Genomic DNA, 24451 nt, shown 5'->3' with positions numbered 1-24451 from the left:
TCTGCGTACTTATCATAATTTAACTTCTTTCCTAAGTATTTGTCTGATAAATATATCTTGAAGCCCTTCGAAGAAGAGAGTGTGACTTTAAAATGAAATTTCCTGGCTAGATTTGACGTTTGGGTGCAAACATCTGTTCTATTTAAGAAATATTTATTACAAAGTTATGATGGCAGCCATAATAAACGCTATCCTTAATATTCACTCAGGAAGTGAGAAAAATAACTGTGTCTATTCTATGATCTAACATATCAAAAATACAGTAATAATGACCACGGAGACTGAATTTGTCTGATATGTCAGGCCTCTAGATATCTCTTTGTGTTTTAATGACACAATTTTAAAATAAATTCCAATTTAACTATAGGATTTGGAATCCTGATGCAAGGGAATTACCCAGTTTCCCTATGGTTACTGTGCTCTCATAATCATAGATTTTATTTGCTTCTTGTTAATCTTTTATTTTCTTTAATCTCACAGTTAAGTATTCTAACTAAATAGTTATTTTAGGACTCAAAAGCAACACCAAAATTAAAAGTATTTTTCATAAGATTACTATCAAGATTGTAATTTTTTTTTTTTTTTTAATTTGAGTTGGAGTCTCACTCTGTCATGCAGACTGGAGTGCAGCGACCAGTGCAACCTCGACCTGTTGGGCTCTGGCTATCCTTCTGCCTCACCCTTCCAAGTAGCTAGAACTACAGGCGCGTGCTACCACGCCTGGCTAATTTTTTGATTTATTGTAGAGATGAGGTCTCGCCAAGTTGCCCAGACGGGTCTGGAACCTGCGGGCTCAGGCAATCCACTCACCTCAGCCTCGCAAAGCACGGGATTACAGGCTGAGCCACCGGACCCGGCAAGATTTTAATCTTGTGTATAACTTTATTTTCTCTAAAACCATTTCCTTCAGTTACTGTGAATTTAAAGTTCTAAATGGCTAGTAGCATAATACTGTATTAAATATTAGTTGCTAAAATAAAATATCATTTTATCCTAGTTTTAAATTGCATAAGTGAAATATTTTTCTTTTTTGACAAAAAATTTATTTATCATATGAATTTATTATTTATCAAGGGATTATCTATAAATATTTTGCTTTTAAATACATATATAGACAATATTTAAAAATAAATACACCACAATAATTGCATCAAATTTTCTAGGATGCATGTTTTAAAAGCATAAACAGAGATCTTCCTCAAGATCTTCAAAAACATCATAAGCCGCGTCATAATCTAAAAAAGTAAAAAATGCTAATTGACCCAAAGGTCCCCAGGTTTCAATCCAACTCAGTCGTTTGTGGAAAGAGCCTGAATATAATAACATTGCAAGGTAAGAGAAAAAATTTGTAGTGAGTTGTCTTTGTATTGGCAACTAATTTAACCTTTATGAAGCTGTTTTATCATTTATAAATCAGAAGACTTGTAACCACCATAGGAAAAAATTAAACATCAATATACAAGCATAGAACACAGTGCTGAGGGCACAGTTGACTAACTAAATTTTAGTTCCCTGTTTCTTCTCCAAGGGACAAGATTCAATTTAACATATTTATTAAGTGCTATGTCTAAGCAAAACTTATTTTGCAGAAAATGCCTGAACACAATGCCCTAGAGTGTTTGGTTGTTGACTCTCATCCAAGCAGTTTTTTAAAAACTTATCCTCCATTTTCTTATATCTAAAATGGGATAATAATAGTTATCAAATAGGTATGTAGTGCACTATAAATATATACAACTTTAATTTCTGAAAATTGCCAAAAGAGAGAACTGCAAATGTTCTCACCACAAAGAGAGAGATAATAAATATGTAAACTAGCCTGATTTGATTATTTGACAATGTATGCACATATCAAAACATCACATTTCACCTCATAAATATGCATAATTATTATATGTCAATAAAAATAAGATTAAAATTTTAGAAAGAAATACAGGACCTGTAATAAATAAATACATAGGCACATGAATAAATGTATTAATGAATTTCAAAAAAATTAAAAGAGGCTTGTGTAAAGTAATAGCAGCTGTGTTTATACATAGTAAATGCTCACAAATTGTAGTTGTTTTAATTTAATTCCTTTTAAAGTACTAATAATGCATTAGAGTTATATGATAAAGAACTCCTAAGAAATGTTGGCTTAAAAATGTATTATTTCCCCAAACATTTATTTGGTCCAGAAACTGTAAATCTATCTTTGCAAATAGGGAGTGTTTTTGTTTAGTTTCACAGCATTTTTTTCTACTAAAATATTTGATGTGGTGAGATACATTTAAGCTAAGTACAACTAATACACACATTGTCTAAAATAATTCATCAAATCTTCCTCATCTTGTTCCAAATAGACAATAGTGGTGTCTTAGGCAAATAGTCATTTCAAACTGAATTGCATCCATTTTTAAGACTTCAGGGTAACACATTTATTTTTGTCTAACCTTTGTCTACAAAAATTTGGTCACATTTATTCTTAGAAACATTCTCCACTGAAGAAATATTGCCCTCAGTGTTATCACTGTGTCAAAGCTGAGCTGATTGCTTCATGTTTTTGGCAATTGAAAGCTGCTAAAATTAAATTATTGCTGGAATTAAATAGTATACATTGACAATGGCAAAGAAACAAGGTTTGGAACTCTTTGGGAAAGAATAATCAGGTATTATGACTATCAAACCTTCATTAGCCATCTGTGTAAAATGGTGACTAAACGTTATCACATATTGAACATTGAACACACATGGGGTGAACATCATAATATGTAATTGAGAATTTAAACATTGACAAAGCAGGCAAAGAGGAAGAAGATAAAATACAAAACTGAAACAGTATTAGGCTGTACCATAAAGTTACACAGGCTGACTGTCTTATACTGTTCAAATCAACTTGGAGCAAAGTTTTACTACACCAAGATGTGATTTATAAGCTTATACACTCATTCAAAACATAGTTTTGCAACAACTGTTTTGTTTCAATCTCTCTTCTAGGGGATAAGGATGTTTATTCATTTTTATTTGACAAATATTTGTTAAGTTCCTATGCTGTGCCAGATATTGTTTAGAGACCACTAAGAACAAGAAAAGATGTATTTCAGTCTGTGACTTCAAGGAACCCCGAGTTTGTTAGGGAGACACAAAGGTAAAGAAACAATTATTTCCTATAATTGCTTGCTAGAGGTGAGCTCAGGAAAGCACCCAAAAAGGAATACTAAAATCACGGCAGAGACAGAAGGATAAGGGCAGAATTCAGCATCGGTAAAATCTTCTTGAGAATTTTATTGCACATTGAATATGACTCCAACTTGCTTAAGCTTTATGTGTGTTAACCTAATTCTCACGACAACAGTATGAGGGCACTACTGTCTTGCACCACTGTATGACCTTCAAAGAGAACTTGAGAATTTTACTAAGGTTACATAGCTGGACAATGTTTATCTAGAATTAAAACATAGACAAGTTAGTAGTAATGGGGAAATAATGACTGAGTCTTCGAAATGAAGAAAGTGGGGACACTTCAGAGAGTGCAAGTAACATGTATATTTGCCAGGAGTCATGAGAGCAGGCCATAGCCTAAATCTCACAGTCAAGGCCAAGAGGACAGTGAAAGATGAGGTAGAGAAACTGAGGGACATCAAGAATCTTTTCCCTGAAAGCAATGAGTAGTTATTGTCTATATATAAAGATGATGGTGACATTTGCACTCAGAAAAATTTCCCCATGGAAAATATAGGAAGAATGTACTGGAATGTTGAGAAACCTGGAAGGAGGAGGACCAGATGAGTTTTTTTGCCATTGTTATAATATAAGCAAATATTTAGCACAAGTCAGTCTTCTGAGCATCTTTACACATATTTACTCACTTAATTCTGACAACAAAGCTATGGCATAGGTGCTGTTATTAACCTCATATGAAAGATAAAAAGGGTAAACACAGAGAGGTGAATGATGTTTAAATATCACACAGCTAGCAAGTGAACAAGATGAGATTTGAACTCAGGGAATCTGGTTCTGAGGACTGTACATTATCATTATACTAGCAATACGTTGAGAAAGGAAAGTAGAGTTGATCGCTTTTGCCAGGTTCTCAAAGAAAGAAATAATTACGCCAAGATCAAACAAATGGAAAGGTAAGTGGAAGAAATTTGTAAAAATAGAAAAATTAGAATCAATAAGAAATAATGACACCCTAGACGTAAAATCAAATACAAATTCCAAATTTCTGTGTTAAATAACTGAGGGAGTATTGATTATATACATGTGTATATATATTTTCACATGTATATATATATTTATATATATATATATATATATATACACATGTATATACATATATATTTAATCAGCAATATGGAGGAGAAGTAGGGTCAAGGGGGGAAAGATAAGGAGTTAATTCTGAACATTTTGACTGAGGTGCCAGTGGGACTGAGTCTGACTGGTAGAGAATTAGGAAACTGAAAATCAGGAGAAAATTCTGGATGATCACATAGATTGATGTGACCTTAGAGCGAACAAGTGGTAAAGTCATGGAAGGTACATAAAATGCAACGACTCTTATGCATTAGAGGGTCACAAATTCATTAGAAAATCTGATACAGGCTGGGCTTGGTGACTCAGTCTGTAAGCCCAGCACTCTGGGAGGCCGAGGTGAATGGATTGCCTGAGCCTGTGGGTTCAAGACCCACCTGGGCAACTTGACGAGACCTTGTCTCTACAATAAATTAAAAAGTAGCTGGATGCGGTAGTGCGCGCCTATAGTTCCAGCTACTTGGAAGGCTAAGGCGGAAGGATCACAGGAGCCCAGCAGTTTGTGGTTGCAGTGACCGGGAGTGTGCCACTGCACTCCAGTCTGGGCAAACTGAGTGAGACTCCAACTCAAAAAAAAAGAAAAAGAAAATCTGAAACAAACTATTATCTTTTTCCTTCTCAAGTTCGCCAATCCCATGATGCAAGCAAGCATACCGGCATACACGTTTGTGTGGAATTTCACAGAAATTATATTACAAGGTTATAAGCCCATTGTATGAAATAATAAGAGTGTAAAATCAAACACAAAAATGTGGTGTTCTTTAAGGGACAGTTTAAAAACAGAATATCAAAAGAAATACAGAGTTAAGGGGAAAAGCAGTAGTCAGCAGTGTTATGGAAGAGAAAAAAAACTATTATAAAAGATATTCTTTTCAGTGGTAAGTAAGCATACCAGTCAAATTTTAAAAAGTGTGAGTGAATTTTGAGACTGGAGTATGACCTTCTCAATGCAGATTTTTGGTAAACTGCATGACTCAATTGCATATATTAAAGACCAAAACAAGTGAGAGAAATAAAAAACAAGAATCATTGTGTGCCTACATTCAATAAACTTGAAGGACAGAAAACAATTTTAGGTATGGAAGCATACAGAGTAGAGGAAAGGTAAATATAAATATGAAAAGACAGGAACATGTTTATATACTTCATTTCCTATTAGGAAGTACAAATTTCAACTCATAGGAGAGTCTCATAAAATTCTTTTTTAAATTTTTTTCAGTCATCTGAAAGATACAATTACATACTAAACGTTTTTAAGTAACTACATTATTTGGGCTAAAGTGTCTTTCCCAGAAGCTGATTGCTATGGTATGGAACATTTCATCATATTTTTGGTCCTTTGGCCATCTTAAAGGCGGGAATGAGGCATTTGCTTCCTCCCCAGTACTGAGAAGTCATTTGACTTGGTTCTCAGAATAATTCTACCATCTGAAGGAAATTTACCTCCCGTGCAAGGTCTACTGAGCTTGTGAATAAATCATTCAGTTAAGGGATGAAATAATTTGAACTGTGAGTCTCTTGAGTTAAGAATGACTTTAAAAACATCACAAATGATAGGAGGAAATTAAATTTTTTGAATGTCCCTCATATAAACATTGATAAAAGTAGAAAATATCAATTTCATTGACTGAGTAAAATGTTTTGGTTTTCATTGACTACTTGTAATGCACAATTTAACATTAGGTAGAAAGAGAAACAAAAATACAGGAAGTCATCTGCTGAACACCACAGTGAGTACTGTTTCCATTTAATGAGGGAAATGCTTTATCTTGACAGAAAATTATATGTCAAACATTTGCAATTCCTTAAAATGAACCACACTATCTAGCACTTCCTTTCATAAAACTCAATGGCTTAACGCAAAAGTGACAGTTTATTTTTGGAAATGGTGTGCTTCTCTTTTTTGATGGAGCATGTTATCTCCTTAAAAAGTCGTAATTTCTGTAAAACAAAAAATTGTGTGAATAGTGAATAGCCAAACTGATGATAACAAAATAAAAAATAATATAGTCCTTGACCTCTCCCATGAACTATTTCTAAACCACATCTTTTGGGGGAGATTTGAAATTTTGTGGTTAATTCTCTTTTGAAATTAGAGTTTCATCTTCAGAAACAAGATGAACTATCTGAAAGGGATATCTCCTGGTTCCAGCTGGGCCTGGAAGTTACCAGGGTTAAAGGCCACCAGAAAACAGTGTTTCCTTGATGTTCCAACATTGCTATGAGCAAACTCCATCGCTTCTTTCCTTATGTTTTCATAGCCTTGCCTGGCTAAGGCAAAGAAGCACAAATAGTTTGAATAGACTATCAACTAAGTCATTTCCTGGACTCAACCACACTCAAGTCAAGTTCAACAGACATTTTCCAAATTCATGGACAAGAAGGATCAGGGGACATTTGTTACCAATTCTGGTACTTTGCAAAGAATCAAATGACACCTATAATTATTCTGAGAGAGAGTTAAGAAAAAAAGTTGTGTTAACATCATTCAATAGGTATGCATCACACCAACTATAGAAAGGAAACCTCAAAAAATTTCTAAAATTTTAAGAAGAGAAAAAAAGGAGCTAAGAGTCAAATGTTGCAGCTATACATTTAGTCTTAAATGAGTATTAAAAAATACTTATTTTTAGCATAAGATTTTTCTAAAGTTCAGTTGCCAAGAAACTTTAAAAGTAGTGATATAACATTTATGGGGGAGGGGGCACATGACATCAAAAAGGAACCTGATCTCAAATCTGGCAAAGTGGGGACCAAAGAGAGGCCCAAACTTTACCGGTACAATATCCACTTGTATACCTAATCCTAAATTGTACCCCACAGCTTTAAAATAAAATATTTTAAAAATTTATAGAATTCTATAATAGCACATAATTTGTTTTAAATTAAAGAATACCAGCATCATAACTAATTTTAAGTACACTGGAATCTCATCCTAGTATTAGCTTGGTATTTACATTCTGAGTAGGATTATCTTGGATAAGGAGCCTTATTAATATGTTGCCTACCAAGAACAGCTCATCTTTTTATTTATTTATTTATTTAATTTTCCCTCTTTTTTCCCCTCTTTTAATTTTATGTAAAATTGTGGGGTACAATTCAGGGCTGGGTATACAATTATTCACCATGCAGTTACCCTTATCAATGAGATGTGCCCCCCCCCTTCCCCAGTCAGATATCGACTACTGTCAATCGCACATCCCCACCCCAGCTCATCTTTTTAATGGCTACATGAAGAAGTCAAATTATTAAATGTAATATCAATTAAGTCAAACCCTGATTAATACATGTATTTATCATGTCTTTGAAAGTACTGACAATTATTTTTAGATGTGAATATTGTTTTCACAACTAGCATGAGTTCCTTTAGAATAGTGAATTTGCATTTTGGGTTTTAATTTTAAGTAGAAATTTGGTTCTAAAGGGAGATTTTTGCCACTTTTAGGCCAAACCTAATATCAGCCATAAGTATTCCTTCAACTAGGACTTAGATTGAGATGGTTTCCTCTCCAGTATCTTGGAGTAGCTATGATATAGCCACCTAGAAGGCAAGGCAGAAGCAGGAATCATGACATCTGAGTTCCAGTCCCATCTCTGCTGACAGGTTGCTTAACACAGGTTGCTTAACACACTCTTTAGAGTTTGCCTGGTATCCTAGACAAGCCCACACACTTTATGATTAATATCAATCATTCCAATTTCCTCTCTAGGTTTGGTATCACTCCCAATGGCTGTGGAAGCCCCAGGTTCAGAGTAAAAACCCCATGTAGACAGGGATGGTAGTTAAGCACAGTTCTTCAAGTATGCTATATCTCCAAAGTAATACTCAAAGTGACATACCTATGTGACTGTCAGCCCTTGATACTAAAAACTTTAAAGTGAAAATTTTTTTAACACATTTTTTATTTTAAAATTGTGGGGTACAGTTAAGGGTTAGGTATACAAATATGCATTGTGCAGTTACCCTTGTTGATGAGATGTGCTCCCCCCGTCCCCAGACAGATATTGACTACCGTTAATCCCACCTCCCTTCCCCTCCCTGCCCCCCCATAGTTTCCTGCCACTGTCAATCTAAAGTGAAATTTTTATGTGTGTCAGTTTTCAAAAGCATATAGCAACTACTTCTTATGTCTACAACATTGCCCAAGGACTTTCATTCCATTTTTAATGGCTTTTGCTGAAATCAATTATTTGTCTACTCGTAACAGGGCATAAAAGATGCCCTTTAAGCTTTCCCACATGCTTGGGAAATCTTTTGTACAAATCCAATATATTCCAGCCATGCTTAAAAAATTAGATGGGAAATTCACACACATGAAACACCTGCAATATCTTTGTTAATCAAATGATCTCTGAATAAACAGTAAAGGTCATTTGGAATTTATAACTGCCCAACAGGATGACCAAAGGGAAAACACAGAAATTAATTTTATGAAAAATGAATGATGATTTGATTAATCAAGTATTCTTTTTTCCATTCTTGGTTATTTTAAGTAGCAACGGGCATTGAATGTACATTGCTATACACGTAAGAGTCATTTCACATTAGAGGTGAGTTGCAAAATTTGTTTAAATGTACTAATCAAACTACATTAGGAATACGTAGAATTAATTAATTTTTTATTAGAATTCCACATTTAAAAAGTATCTCAAAACTAGAGACCCACCTATGGCCCAGGATGCTTGACCATGAAGACTGGACAGTTTATGTAGTGTTTGTATATCTCAATATTATTAAAACTTTGTATCCCTGCAATTATACATCATAGGCAATGCATTCTTCAGATAATTAAAATATATCTTTTTAAAGTAGTAAAATCTTAAGAGAATTAAAAATATTGTGATGATAAATTCTTTGCATTTTTCATCCCCTTCTTCCTTTTTCAGAAGAGAAGGTTAAATAAAATTGAGGCTTTAAAAAATAAAACTAATTATTATCAACATGAATTAATTTTTACCATAATACCATAGTTCCTTTGGGAAAGTGTATAATTTGTCTCCTTTATATTATGTAACACCCAACCTTATTATTTATAAATTGTGCTGCCTTTTAAAATGTACTGGTTTTTCCTGATACACACACGAACTTTCAATTAAAAACTTCCTTTTGTCTTTATGCCGGATACTAGAAGATGAACATGAACACACATATACATACACCCGCTCTCACCTTCCCACCAACCTTCTTCTTCTTTCTTGTCATTTCTACCTTTATACTTTTTCCATACATCCTGCTTCCCATCCTGTACCCATTCAGAATTAAGGCTTGTCCTGAATCACTCAGGACTCTAGGTGTGACTTAGCTGAGATAAGCATTGCTAGGGACTCTGTGACTGGAGTTCTATTTGGATTTGACATTACTCCAAAGGCCAATAATAAATAGTTAAGGTTCTCAGCTTTATAACCAGAGGGTTTTACTATTTGAAAGTTATGGTGAAGTTAGATAGCATTTCCGAGCTTCAGCTTCCTCATATAAAACAATATATTAATCCACCTCATAAGATGTTCATGAGGTTAATGAATAAAGCATGTAAAACATAGTTGGCACACAAAATTCAGAGTTTAGCACATAGTGAGTTTTTAATGAATGCTAATGGATTTTATTATGATTATTATGGTTCTACCAAGAAAATGACAGTTCAAAATTTATGGATTATGTATAAAATATGTACATATAAAGAATGTAAATGAGTAAAACAGTTCTTTTTTTCAAAAAAACATGTTAATAAATAATGTCAGTAGATAAATGATGTTCAAATGTTCTCTTATACCGGCATCGGAGAGATTTTGGGAAAAAGGATGGTAACTTTTTTTTTTTTTTTAAAAAGAACTCTTTCAGCTACTTAACAAAAGGTTTCAAATTAAGGGTATTTACGAATAGAATATATGTGTTTGCTATATTGTCACAAACACACACACACATATAAAACCATACACAATTGCAATTTCTATAGATTCAAAAGTCACGCTGAGATATCAGTCCACAGATGTTAAGAATTGCATTGCACATGTTTTATATAAGAAAAAATTCCAACCTTGAAACTTTCCACTTACAAACAGAAAGCTTGTATGTACTGTGTAACTATACATATTTGTATATGTATTTACAGGTTCATTGGTAATTCTCCCTTACCCTTATAAGCACCCACAAAATATTGAAACTTGGACTGCTTGGAAATATTTTAATTTTTCCACATCCTTGAAATGCAAAATATTACATTTTCCACTTCTAAAAGTGCTTTCAAAGAAATTAGGACTCTAGGGAGTGTCTTCAAAATGATCTTTTCAGGATGTGTCCACACACCTGGCTGAAGAGAACAAAATATAATCGATCAATTGTTTGCTTGTTTGTATCTTGTTCAGCTGTGCTGTTTTACTCTTCCATATGTTTAGTTAACTTTAGTGACCTTTTGTGTTGAAATCACAGATTTGGGGTCAATTCCTAATGCTATGATCTCCCTGATGATAATGGCCCAAAGAATTCCACAAGGACCATCCTTGAACAAATAACCTGGTTTACATGTATTTTGAGGTTTGCTAAATACAGGAAAAATATGAACCATTAACCACACTTCAGGTTTAAACAGAATGTTAGAATAATTGATTCCCTTACAGCAACATAATGAAAATCCAATGAAAATCCCTTACAGCAACTTATTAGGAAATTAATAGGAATAAGAACTTTGGCCTTTTACATTGCCTCTGGTAACAAGGCTAATTGTTTTCTGGGTTATCTGCTAGCATTGCTGAGATTCAGAATCACTAACTTCACATTCCAGGAAGTTTTCTCTTGTGGGTTCATGTGAAGTGAAATGACCCTCTGCCTCAACTTTCATGGTCCTTCCCTAAAGTCAGCCTGGTGGCAGATGCACTGTCTGGATTGAAATTGGTTAAGCAAATGAAGGAAAGAGAAGGATGAAGTCAACAGCTCTGGCATCAGGGTCTCAGATTGCTTATGACTGAATGTTGGCTGGTGAAAGACAGACACACACCTGCTTGTGTCCCTATTATTTGCCTTTAGATGACAAAGATTTGGTCGCACAGATAAGACTTAACGAAAAGAATGAATAATGATTCCTTCCTAAGACATTCTGGGTGTATTTGCCGATATTGGTGTGGGTGAAGGCTTTGAAATGACATACCAGGCTCTTAAAATTTAGCTCAGATAACCTTTTGTATATGTTTTATTCTTTCAAATGTTATCACTTCCAGGCATCTGTCACAGAGTCCACCTGGCAGATGGAGTATGTTCTTTTCATATGTTACCCATGTACTTGATACACACCTCTAACAATTGTCTGCATCTGCAGCGCTTTCTCTCTCTGTCTGTCTCTCTCTGTCTGTCTGTCTGTCTCTCTCTCTCTCTCTCTCTCTCTCTCTCCCTGTTGCTATATTGAAACTGGTAACACTACAGTCTTATAAGCTATTGCCAGGCCTCTTGTGAGCAGGTAGATTGCCAAGAAAAAACGGGCCAAGAAAAATATAAAGAAACCAATTTCTGTTCACATTGTTTGAAATATGATCATACTTTACCTAAAATTCTATCCTGAATTGTTCAATTATATAATCGAATACATTATATTTTCACTTAGGCTACCTTGAATTGAGTTTTTCCCTATCATGAAAATTACTAGTCATGAATATAGCCATCATGAGCTATCATGGAAAACCTCCTAATCACGGGTCTCCCATCAGGTTGTGATCACATTAAGGGCAGGTTTAGGTTATCTTATGTCTGACTAGGAAAAGTCTTACAAATAATTTGTGTTCAGTCAATATTTATTGAATTAATTAATGTAAAGTAGATTGAATTAAGAGGGGACAAGTGAGAGACCAGTGGAAAAACCTCAAATTGTCTTATATTTACACTTTCATTAATGTTCTACCCAATAGACAGATAGAATTATGGATCTGGAGATCAAGAGAAAGGAGAATACTTAGTGTTTAAAGATGCTTATGTGTCTTGGAAATCTTCTGTGAAGTAGTTTGAAACCATGATAGTTTGTACAATGAGCAAATGTATAAGGAACAGAGATCCAAGAATGGAATCTTAGTGAATATCTACATAGTAGGTAAGGCAGGAATAGAAATCAATAAAGATGAAAGAGAAAAGACAATTAAAGAAGTGAAAAAAGGACGAGTAGAGGTCAACCCAAAAGGTGAGAGGAAAGATTGACAATGACAATTTCTGTAACGTAGAGGAAGGGAGTGGAGGGAACATATCAAATGACTGTGATCTTCAGAGTAAGCCATAAAGGTCATTTATAAAGAGTGAGAGAGGGTAGGAGTGGAATTTTGTCTTGAAAAAAAATTGAAAGATTTTCAATACACTCTGCAGGAACTGTAACAGAAAGTCTATTATAAATGATGAAGTGTTTGCTGTCTAGAAGTGGGGTGAGAAAGTGAATGAGCAACTGTCCCAGCATCAGAATTTACCTATACAAAAATGAGCTGATGAAACAACAGTGGATGTAGAGTGTCATAAGTGTCACCTGAACCATTATTAAATGACTGACTCTGAGTTTGAGACTAGAAAGCGATCAATAGGAATTATGGGGATCTAGATTCTCAAGTAAAGACAAACTCAGGAATTAAACAATAAGAGAGGAAAAGATGAGGATGTGATCATAGAAGGGACCTTAGCTATAAAGAGCAATGGAGGCATGAATTAATGCTTTCAAATCTGCCTATTATTATGAAAAACATAAACCACTTCGAGATATAGATAGAGCTCTCTTCTCAGGTCTCCAGATCCAACTTCAGATCCAACTTTGTGCAATTGATACTTATTTTATCTTCTACCACTAAGTTTTTGGTATCTGTCTCTTATTTACCACACTTTCCTCCAGGTTCTATCTTCTATCTAATCAAATCGCAAGACTAAAAAAAATTATTACTAGTGCTGACACTTGCAATGTTCAATAACTTAATTAATGTTATTGTACTTTCTATGTTTTAAAAGGTCTCCAATATGTCCAGTTTTACAAAATCTATGCATGAAATTGAACTTCAAAAATCTCCAGTCTTAAAAAAGATAACAGGCCTGTAAAAGTTATGAGATTAAAACCTCAACAGTCAACATGTTGATATATGTCTCATACATCATGTCATCTGAATGTTAGCCTTAAATTTTAACTATTTAGGTAAAGCTTACAATATTCAGCAATACTATATTACTTGTTTGTTTTTAGATTTAAACAATGGTATAATCTGATTATAGCCAATGAATGAAATTGACCAATTAACAAATTTGACAAGTTCAACATCATCCTAAATATAACCAGTCAACTGAAACTGCCCTGGGTGATCCAGTTAGCTACAATGTTTGAATATGAAGGTGGAAGACAGCATCATTCACCACTCTATAGACTGTATTGGTTGGCCTTCCACACTCTGCTGGTGTCCCCTTCTTAAGAAGAAATAATAATATAATGTTGCTGTTAATAATGTTATTTTCATTACCAACACCCCAATAGCTACCATTTTTTGAGTACTTACTATGATTCACTCATTTTTCTGTGTTATGTAATTCAAATACTTACTTCAGAGATATTTATTTATCTGTAGTAGAGAGGAGGTCTTGCCAAGTTGCCCAGGCTGGTTTTGACCCCTGGGCTCTCTTACCTTCACTTCCCAAAGTTCTGGGATTACAGGTGTGAGCACTGCGCCCAGCTCCTCAGAGATATTTGTAACTATCCTAACTTGTAGATTAAAAAAAACAAGAGCTTATGATCAGCCTAACCTTACAAAGGGAATCTTCTTCAAGCCATAATATATAATAAAAATACCCAAGACAAGTTTTGGGTTAAGCTTTTAAGTTGATTTTAAGTGTGTTAATACTCTAAAATATAACCTGAATCAAACTTCCAGGCATATATTTGCTAATTAATAAGTAATTTATTTATTTATTTACTTATTTTTTTCTTTTTGAATTGGAGTCTTACTCTGTCACCCAGGCTGGAGTGCAATAGCACACTCATGGCCGCCCCAGCGTCAACCTGCTGGGCTCCAGCAATCCTTCCACCTCAGCCTTCCAAGTAGCCAGAACTACAGGTTCACGCTACCACACTGGGCTATTGTTTTTGATTTATTGTAGAGACAAGGTGTTGCCAAGTTGCCCGGGTGGTCTCAAATCCATGGATTAATATGCAATTTAAAACAAGCAATTTAATTTTCTGGAAAGAAAGACTATTTATTTTGAAAAGAATATAAGTATTTCAATTTTTCAAAAATACCAAATTAAATTTCTAGAAAATAAAATATCTGTCAGATGTGTTGCCATCACAACAAAAAATCCATAGTAAAACCATAATACTCTCTGTAGTTTTTTATTGTAAAATTCTCAAACCATTTTCTCAAGTATAGAATTTGCATTCATGGTTTTGGCAACAAATTTTAGTTAGTTAGCTTTGACAAAAATAAGATAATGTTCAACTTGTCCTTTCTTCTCTGTTACTGAAAATGTGTGTTTGGCTTACCTCTTTCCACACATTTCCTCAACACATGCCTTCCCGAGATGGAAAAGAGAAGGGGAGGAGAGGTGGCTGCCAAGTGAGAAGGGAATGTGTCTTACATAACTAAAAAGGGGCTAGAGGAAGTGGCATATACAGCAAAAGAATGTTCTTCTTAGATAAAGGACTATCTCCATCTCTTATCCAAAAAAGAAAAATGGGTTTACCATTCAGTTTCCGTTGACCATATCTTCCAGTGTTTTGCCTCTTCTCAAAGGATCATAACTTTTAGTAGGTGTTTTTTTTGCATTTATTTTTGGGGGCATCTAACTCAGTTATTTTCGACTTTTCAAAGAAGAAAAAATCTAGCATTTAGAATTTAGGCATTTGTTTGTTTGTTTGTTTTAAAAAATAGTATTTCATGACGTTTAAATAAATACACATCAGTGAACTGTATCAATACTTCTGAAAATAATATCTTTATAAAATCCAATAAAGATATAAAATCCATTGTCATACCCAATGTCATTAAAATAAGCATTTATATAAATTTCCTAAATGATTATTTGCATATATTCTGTATAATACTTCTTTACTATCATATGAACCTATAGCCCTCTAATCAGTGTATTTATTCTGTGTTGAAATTACAGTGGAGATGGTGGTATTCTGAAGTAATTATTAATATTTAAAACTATTAGTGTAGACATGAGCTATATAGGAAACCATAATATTATTGCATGTTTTAGTACTATTTTGTTGTGGCAACATATCTGACATAAATATATCATTTTCTTGAATTATAATTCATTATCTTTAAAAACTTGAATCATTTATATTGAGATACTAATTTTTTCCACAAAGATTAGCCTTCTTATTACCTATATTAGTAAACATAAGGAAACTAAAATTTAAGTCAAGCTATTGTTTTAGATTTTTATAGGACTTAAAATCAATTTGAAAGCATTGATTTATAGTTTGTGTTTGGTATTTTTGTTATAAGAGACCATTATAACTTAAGGTTATTCAAAGGAGATATTTATTAAGTTACAGAAAACTTTAAGGTCAATATTACAAAATATTATTAATTGTAACTTCTAGAAAAAAGTTTAAAATAAACCAATATTAAAATAATATATAATAAAGTACTAAATCATAAATATTTTATAAATATAACACATATATCTATAACTAGGAACTATTAAATGTGAGTCATTTTGTATTTTTATTTCATTAATAAGAACTTAATAGTGAATAAAACTAGTAGATAATGTAATGTTCTTTTCAGTAGGGACCATTTCTAACTAAATTTCCTGTCTTAATTTCACTCTATATTTTGCTGTGACTCTTCCCCATATATAACTTAATTTCAAAGTTTTTTGTTGTTGCTGTTCTTTTATTTGTATATTATCTCCCTAATGGTTTAACTTCAGGACATTAAATATAAAACACAGTTCAGTTACATTTTCATTCTAGGTAGTTAAATTGGGTCATAGACTCTCTTCTACATTCCAAATCTAATTATTTAAAGAGATTTTTGTTTGGTGGTTTAGTGAAAATTTCTAGAAGCTCTTTAAGCTCAAGCCACAATAAAAGCCTACTACCTACTTTAAATATTTTAAACTTCTATATTGCAATTTTGTGTTTGAATTTATCTTCGTCTCCTCTTCAAAAAGTGTTTTAGCATTTTTTTTTTTTAGATTTTCCTATGAAATGTGGGTAAGAATATCTTAGAAAATTTGCAGGAAACATGGACATAATTGCTACCACTTAAAGTTATTATATGACCAGTTTATTTGTTACTTGAACTGATGTTTGAACAAAAATATATACAGAAAAATAAGAATTAAGAAAGTAAGTAAAATATAAAAATTCAGTTAGAAATTGCTCCTCAGTTTTTTTTGTTCACTTTTTATTTTGTAAGCTACTTCAAAATCCAGTATTGTCTTTGTGGTTGGTTCTTCAGTAAATGAAATACTGACATTTGTGTGGAGAAAATGAAGACATGCTTAGCTATGCTTGGAGTTCATTTAGGTACTAATGATACTGATATTCTTATTCATATATTGCAATCCTTTTTTTTTTTTTTTTTGCAGTTTTACTAAAGGGAGGAAAAAGAGAGGAAGAGAAACCATTTAGAGACTGTGCAGATGTATATCAAGCTGGTTTTAATAAAAGTGGAATCTACACTATTTATATTAATAATATGCCAGAACCCAAAAAGGTAAAACCAGAAGTGTTTGTTTACGAGATGTAAACCAGATCCTAGTTCAATTGCTGGATAATCAGATTGATTTGTGAGCTTGGTAAACTTGAAATATGTATATATGCCTGAGCTCTTTTCTCCCTGAGGTACTCTGTTTAACAGATCTGCAAAAGATGAAAATCCTATTGTATATACATCCCCTAGTCCCCATACCTTTTCTTTCACACAAATATTTCCATTTATTCTCTGCTATTCCTAGGATGTCCTGTTACACATAAGTGTTTGCCTGGTACAAATTATGTGTGGAGGCCACATCTACCTGGAGTGTATAGGGAAGAGTTAGGATCATCTTCCAAAGTTCATAGAACCCCCAGGACACACATCATCCACAGTCCAAATACTGCGGAGAGGGAACAGGGGCACATAGCTAATTGCAGATTTACTGCTCCTGCTAGGATGAGAGAAACACTTCCTATCTTAATTCATAATCTCGAAAAGATTTACTTTTCATATTTACATAAAAGAGTGAATTGAAGAATCAGATTCATCAGTATATTGGACAGGACCCAAAGTTATCTTTGATGTGAGCAAGCACTGTCTTCCTGCCATAGCATCTCCTTTATATACTTCCTTATTAAATCATTCATTCATCCATGCTTTCATTCAGTACAATTAAATGGATGCATGCATTTGTCAGTCTCTGGCCAGGGACATAAGTATGGGTCAAACAGTTCCCAGTGTAATGGTGAAGACAGACAATTGCACATATAGTTATAAAATTCTGTAGAAGTGAAGCAATAAAGACAATTTATCTGAAGCAGAGTATATAGGGGTGCTTTGAGGCAAGACTGCCCAAGAGCGTAAAAGGAGAGGCCAGAGCCCTGCTCTTCAGTATGAGTAAGCTTTAGCTACGTGACTGAGGTCCCAAAGGACCTCATGTCCTTGCAGGATAGAACCGCTTTCCTCTACTCATTGCCCCACCTAAATTACCTATCTTATGCCCTCATTTCCCCTGGATCTTGTTCAAATATTTTTGGAAGGTTTCTTCTGATTCTCTCAGGCAACTTTGCCTGATTTCTCACTACCAGAGTTCTAAAAGGCAGGGACTTTACTTTTCATCTTTGATGTCCTGGGACCTAGCATAGTTTCTGGCACATAGTAGGTCCTCAACAACTATATGCTGGGATGAATAAATAACCTGCTAATAATAATGTCAGCACTTCTTTGTAGCATGTAGTAAATCTAACTTATTTAGTCTTTCTGATAGCTTTAATAGGTAAATAAATTAATCTTGCAGACCAACTTGCTAGATGTCACATAATTGTCAAGATAGGGAGTCTGGATTCTAGTTCAACTCTGATCTTATTTACTTCCTTTTCTACCACTGTCCTGTCTCTTGTGATTTCAGTAAGAACTAGTGCTTTTAGTTGTTCATATTTTTTTTCACTTTTCTGAGACAAAATACTTTTTCCTCAAAAGAGGTCTTCAGTATCATCCACAAGATGGGAAAGGCTACTGGCGGAGTGAGCAGAGGTGGGAGAAAAGGTGGCAAGAGCAGTTCTATATGTTGAAACCTCATCATATACATTCAGGGAAGTTGATACCTCAGAGAAGTAGGGTTTTGCCTGTTTTTCATATGGGCTTCTGTGCATTATGGGTTTTCATTGTGAGCCCTGTGAATAAACTGCTCTGTGAGTTATAAAAGCAAACAAACATACAAAAAGCTCTGGAGACACAATGGCAAATCTGAGGTGAGGCATCAAGGTGAAAATTGTAAAGAGAATATCTGACTTTTGGATGTCCAAAAACTATATATAAACTTAAATTCAGTTCACACACACACACACACACACACACACACACACACACACACAATACACATGGTATATAAAATGTGAGGCGTGTCTTGGTGGAGGGGATGAAGCTAAAATATATACTCTGTCATTTTACCTACTTTACTGCCTAAGACCTGAAACAACTTCTAAATTATTGTCAGTTCCACTATAGCTTATAGCTTGACTATAAAACAAAGTAACTAAAACTAATTATTGATCTTCCGTTTAGTCTCCTAATGATTCTGTGATATGAGTATAAAAATTTTTTAAATTCTGAATTTTTCAAATTTAAAATACTTACATTTTTAGAATGTTTTCACTTCATCCCCCGTGAAAAACATGCAGCCTTTGAAGAAGGGGGCAGTACAAATAAAGTTTTGATCATTCCATTAACTTGAATTCATTTATAACCACAGTCAACCACACTCATTTATAACCACACTTCAACATCAGTTGAAGATGTTTGGAAATACAGATGTTGCACAGGCTATCTGCAAAATCACTGCTCTTGTTAAGGTGGAGAAAAATAATCCATCTCAATTCATAATCTTGAATAGATTTGCTTTTCACATTTATATAACACAGAGTTTTGAAGGATCCAAGTTACTCATTCTGTGACTGCCTCTTGGTTTGGTTTCATCAGGAGAGCAAGATTGAAACTTACACGTCCATAAAATGGTGGATTTTGCATATTATGGAGGTTTAGGGTTGTTCTTGAATAAATAAAATCTAAAATGTTAAATTCACAAATGTCAAATAATCTGCTGGGTTAAACTTCTGAAATTTGCATGTCAGAAGAAATTATAGCCTGAGCAGATTAGAAGTGGTATCAGTACATACCTGTAAGAAACAAATTTTATCACTGTAGAAATGCCCCTGATGGCTTTTCAGAGAGAAGGTGACACATCATCTGGTCAGGACTGTCATTAGATGTACTTTAATTCGAATAGTAGCAGAGTGTGGAAAAAAGGGGAAGGCTTCTTGGGCCTTCTTCTGGACATAGGTTTTACGGTATTGTTTCATTCTATGATCACAGATTCTCTTACAAGTATTAATACTGTTCTATAATGGAAACAAACACTCCAGACCGTCTTATATAAACTGTTTTGTTGACAACAAATTTTTAAACATTCCTTATTATAATCACATAGACAGGATTTGTTAGAACAAATATCATATGAATTTCTTCAAAGTAATTTAGAAGCTGATGAATACACTAGTTCAAATGTGTTGAGCACTTACAGTTTGCCAGGTCCTCTACTAAGCACTTTATGCATAATATACTCATTTGCTTACTTTTTCAACAACCCTGTGAGAGAGGTGCTCATATTATCTCTATGTTAGATAACTAACTTGTTCATACGAAATTGTTAGTAAATACTGAACACTGACTTTAAAATAAAAGACTAGACTGTCCCCTGTTAACCAGAGTGATAGGCATGGTCATAATTTATATTAGTGATGATTGAAGTGGCACCATTCATAATTTTTGAATATAAGCCTATTACCTGGTGGGACAGTAAACATGTGTGTGACATGTGAGTAACACAGGCAAGGGTATATTATTACAAAATTAGGTAAATTGATTCATGTTCTCATTATAACTCACCATACTTCCACCTTCCTATAATTTTAGGTTTCTAATATGTCAGTCCTATAAAAAGTGCTGAAAAATTCCTCTTTAGGACTTTCACCCTTCTAAGTACACTGGTGCATTGTGGTTAGAAAGTTTAGTGCTACTTTTGGATATGCTTAGTAAAAGCTTTGTTCATTGTAATGTTTCCAGAAGTTCTGGCCAGGACAAAAACTCAAGGCAAACTATATAAAAACAAAACAAAACAAAATAGCCAGCTATGTATGGTAGGAACCAATCAACAAGATAGGGTTATTTAATACACGTTAAGGAGACTATTAACAGAGATTATTCATTTTTCAGTCAGAGTGAAAGTTGCAAGTATAAGAGAATTGTTATATGGTAATTGTTGCCTGACATTGCTGCGTGCCAAAAAGAAAAGTCTACAAAAAGTTAGAGAAGTGTTATCTATTCAAATGTGAAAGCCAAAGGTGATTTTCTTAGAGTGTTTAATTTTTCAAGCAGATAGAAAATTAGAATCAGGTCATCTATATACTTCTTTTTTTGCTTTTTTATTACTAGGGGCTTGTGGTTGTTTTCTTCTCTGAATTCCATTTAATGCATAGCGGTTAAGAGACAAGGTTTTTTCCTTTCATTTCATAAATTTCCAAAATCAAATGTCCTGTAGCCAGTTTAGTTTCATTCAAAAACAAGTCATTAAATCATAACTCTGCTTATTGTAAAATATAAAAAAAATTTGTTTATGAATTCATAATACCTCTAATTCTTGGAAAAGGACTATAACAAATAGGTTGAGCCTTTTTCATTTAAGGTTATGGAAAAATAATTAACATTCACAAGTCTAATCATTTCGACTTGCATGAAGCATAAAAGCATAAAAACTATGTGAATCGAATTTCTCCTTTTTGTTTGGGTTTAAGCCTCTGTGTTATGTTAAAAGGTGTTTAATGCTTGAAAGCTTTGACCTTGCCTGGGATAGGAGCCAGTTCAATCTTTTCTTGGATACAGTTAAGCCCAAGTCATATGATCGATAAATGCAAGATGCATAGTATATGTGGTGGGTCCCTATTCATGGGAGGAACACCTCCAGATAGGACAGACCACACAATATTGACAAATAAACTTTTCAAGACTTTTATGTCTCAAACCTTTCTGAAACCTAGTGAGAGAGAGGGAGAGAGAGAGAGAGAGAGAGAGGTTCAAAGAATAGTAATGTCAATATCATTAGCAAGAAGTTGGAAATCATAATCATAAGGATAATTGATTGAACATCTTTCTGCTTTGATTTCATATTATTCAAAATAACAAAAATGTTATGGGATGCCATATAATAAGTATAATATATTAAACTATTATTATATTAATATATTTTTGTTATCTGTTATATATTCATTTTATTTTATGTGATTTTAAAACTAAGTGCATAGAATTTTAATAACAGATAACAGATATAGTATAATATAATACCAATATTTCATTAATAATATATGAAATATTATAATATATACAGACAGTATATAATGCATAATATAAACACACATTATCTCATCAATAAAACATATCTAAGAGATCACATTAATGACATTGGCTCCCTACTAGGGGCCAAGCACTATTCAAAACACTCTATAAAAATAGTCTCTTTATTGTGTGTTTTGTTTTTTGACTCAGAGTCTCACTCTGTCACCTAGGCTGGAGTGTAGTGGCAGGATCATGGCTCAACACAGCCTTAACCTCCTGGGCTCAGGTCATCCTTCCACATCAGCATTTCAAGTAGCTGGAACTACAGATGCATGCCACCACACCTAGATAATTTGCTTGATTTTTTTGTACAGATAAGGACTCCCTCTGTGGCCCAGACTGGTTTGAAATGATCTCCTGGGTGCAAGCAACCCATCCACCTTGGCCTCCAAAGTATTAGGATTACAGATGGGAGCCACCACACCCAGCCCACTGGCTCATTTAATTCTTCTTTTTTTTCTTTTTTCTTTTTTTTGAGTCGGAGTCTCACTCTGGACTGGAGTGCTGTGGCCACTCCCAGCCACCACAGCCTCAACCTGCTGGTCTCCGGCGATCCTTCCACCTCAGCCTTCCGAGTAGCTGGAACTACAAGCTTGTGCTACCATGCCCAGCTAATTTTTTATTTATTGTAGAGATGAGGTGTCGCCAAGTTACCCAGGCGGATCTCGAACCTGCGGGCTCAGGCAATCCACTCACCAAGGCGCGGGATTACAAGTTGAGCCAGGGAGCCCAGCCGGCTCATTTAATTCTTACAAACTCTAAGAGGTAGATACAGCAGAAAGGGATTTGAATCCAGGCAATGTAGCACTCAAGTCCAAGCCCCTAAGAAGGTACCATTCAGCTCCAGTGTGCACAAATTCCACAAATGTCAGCTGATGTTCTTGTTGCAATGAGTCCTAATCAGAATAAGGGCAGATATGTCCAACCCTTTAACCCCTCTGCACCTCAGCTTCCACTCCAGTGATCTGCCTGGGTAATTTCTATTTCCCCATGGAATTCTGACTTTTTTCTCTAGGTCTTTAACTAAGAAACACTCTCAGCACATCTTAACATTTATGAGTGACTGGATGCCTCTATTTAAAAGGAAAATTGTCTTTTAAAAAATTTGCAAGTGATTTAAAAACTAAGTTCATAGAATTTTAATAACAAAGTTAACAGTAATGAAAACTGTACAGTATAATTTCCTCTACTCACTCACAATTTATAAATGTAGTGATTCCTTTCCCTGAGCATGTAAGGGAACTTTATAGCTCTACAAACACAGTTTGGTAAATTTTCAAGCAATCGGTATCCATCAGGAAATAAAAATCTAGGAAAGCATTTTGTATTAACCAGTCAGACCAGAGTAAAATTTAATTGAGAAACTAATGACATGAGCTTTTCCTACCAAAATGTTTCCTTTGATATTTTCACTTCCTTTGACTTTGATTTAAATTTTCCCAGTAGAGCTCTACTTTGACCACTTCCCTTGAATCATCTCTGCCCTTCTTAAACTGTGCCATCTGACTTCATCTCACAAGAATCCTGTATTATCTCACACCAAGGTCACTAATTGCTTTTCATTCATATGCTAGTGTTTTGTTAATCATTATTTATCTTGACTTCTCTGAAACAATTAAGTTGATCACTTCCCCAACTCAAAATTCATACCCAGTGTCCCTTGCTTTCCATGACCAAGTTTTCCTACTTTATCTTTCCTCATTTCATCTTTACTTATTCAGCAAAAGTTCATTTGGTGCCTACTGTAGACTAGGCACTGCTCTACACACTGGGGACAGTGGTAAATCAAAAGAAATTCCTGCCTACCTAAATATTACTGATGCATGTTATCTTCTCTATTGGTTGTTTACCTAATATCAAAGCCCATTATTGGACCCTTCTTCCTCCCCCAGAACACATCTCTTGCTTCTTTTTTTTTTTACTTATTTACATAATGTATTTTTCTTCATGCCATCAAGTTACTTCTTACAAGAACATTACTACCAGTAATTCTGAATTAGAGAGAAATAGGGTTTAAATCTCAAATCCAGTACAAATTCTAGATCCAATACTTATTGTTGAGTATAACTATTGGTGACTGACTGAACTACTTTAAGCTTGTCTTTCTTTTCTGTAAAATGGAAATAATAATAATATCTACTTCTTATATAGTGTAGTTGAGAGATTAAGTTAGAAATACTTGTAAAGTGTTTAAATTATCTGGCACTCCAAGGATGTCATTGTTAATGGTTATTGCTTTCTTATTCCTTTATTCTCTTAGACATTATTTTATCTTTGTATCCAACTACTTGTAGTTGATCATCTCTAACTGCTCAATAAACTCTTTTTTTGGATATCTATGCTATCTCAGATTCTAGAGTCCCAAACTATGATTAGTTTCTTCTCTCTCATTTATATCACAGACTTTGTCATTCTTCAGGTCATGGAGTTGAAATTTGTGAACTTTGCCTCCTTAGTCTTTTGGGAGCAGTCGCTGTTGAATCTTTGAGGGGTTTTGAGTACATGACCCATCTTATTTATTTTTTATATTATCTCTAGTTGCAATACTAAA

The 24451-nt window shown here is 34.1% G+C and overlaps 1 protein-coding gene across 3 annotated transcripts in view; it reads left to right on the top strand.

The window, feature by feature from the left end:
- ANGPT1 (angiopoietin 1) overlaps nt 1-24451 on the top strand; it is a 258861-nt gene that overhangs the window by 187688 nt on the left and 46722 nt on the right. For all 3 annotated transcript variants that reach the window (XM_008065155.1, XM_008065156.2, XM_021716105.1), the window contains one exon: nt 16844-16971. In XM_008065155.1, coding sequence (XP_008063346.1) covers nt 16844-16971 — 128 coding nt within the window. The remainder of the gene's footprint in view (nt 1-16843; nt 16972-24451) is intronic.

This window comes from Carlito syrichta, unplaced genomic scaffold (genome assembly GCF_000164805.1).
Source record: "Carlito syrichta isolate Samal-C Ts95f unplaced genomic scaffold, Tarsius_syrichta-2.0.1 Scaffold308168, whole genome shotgun sequence".
NCBI lineage: Eukaryota > Metazoa > Chordata > Mammalia > Primates > Tarsiidae > Carlito > Carlito syrichta.
This window is presented reverse-complemented; position numbering and strand designations above follow the sequence as displayed.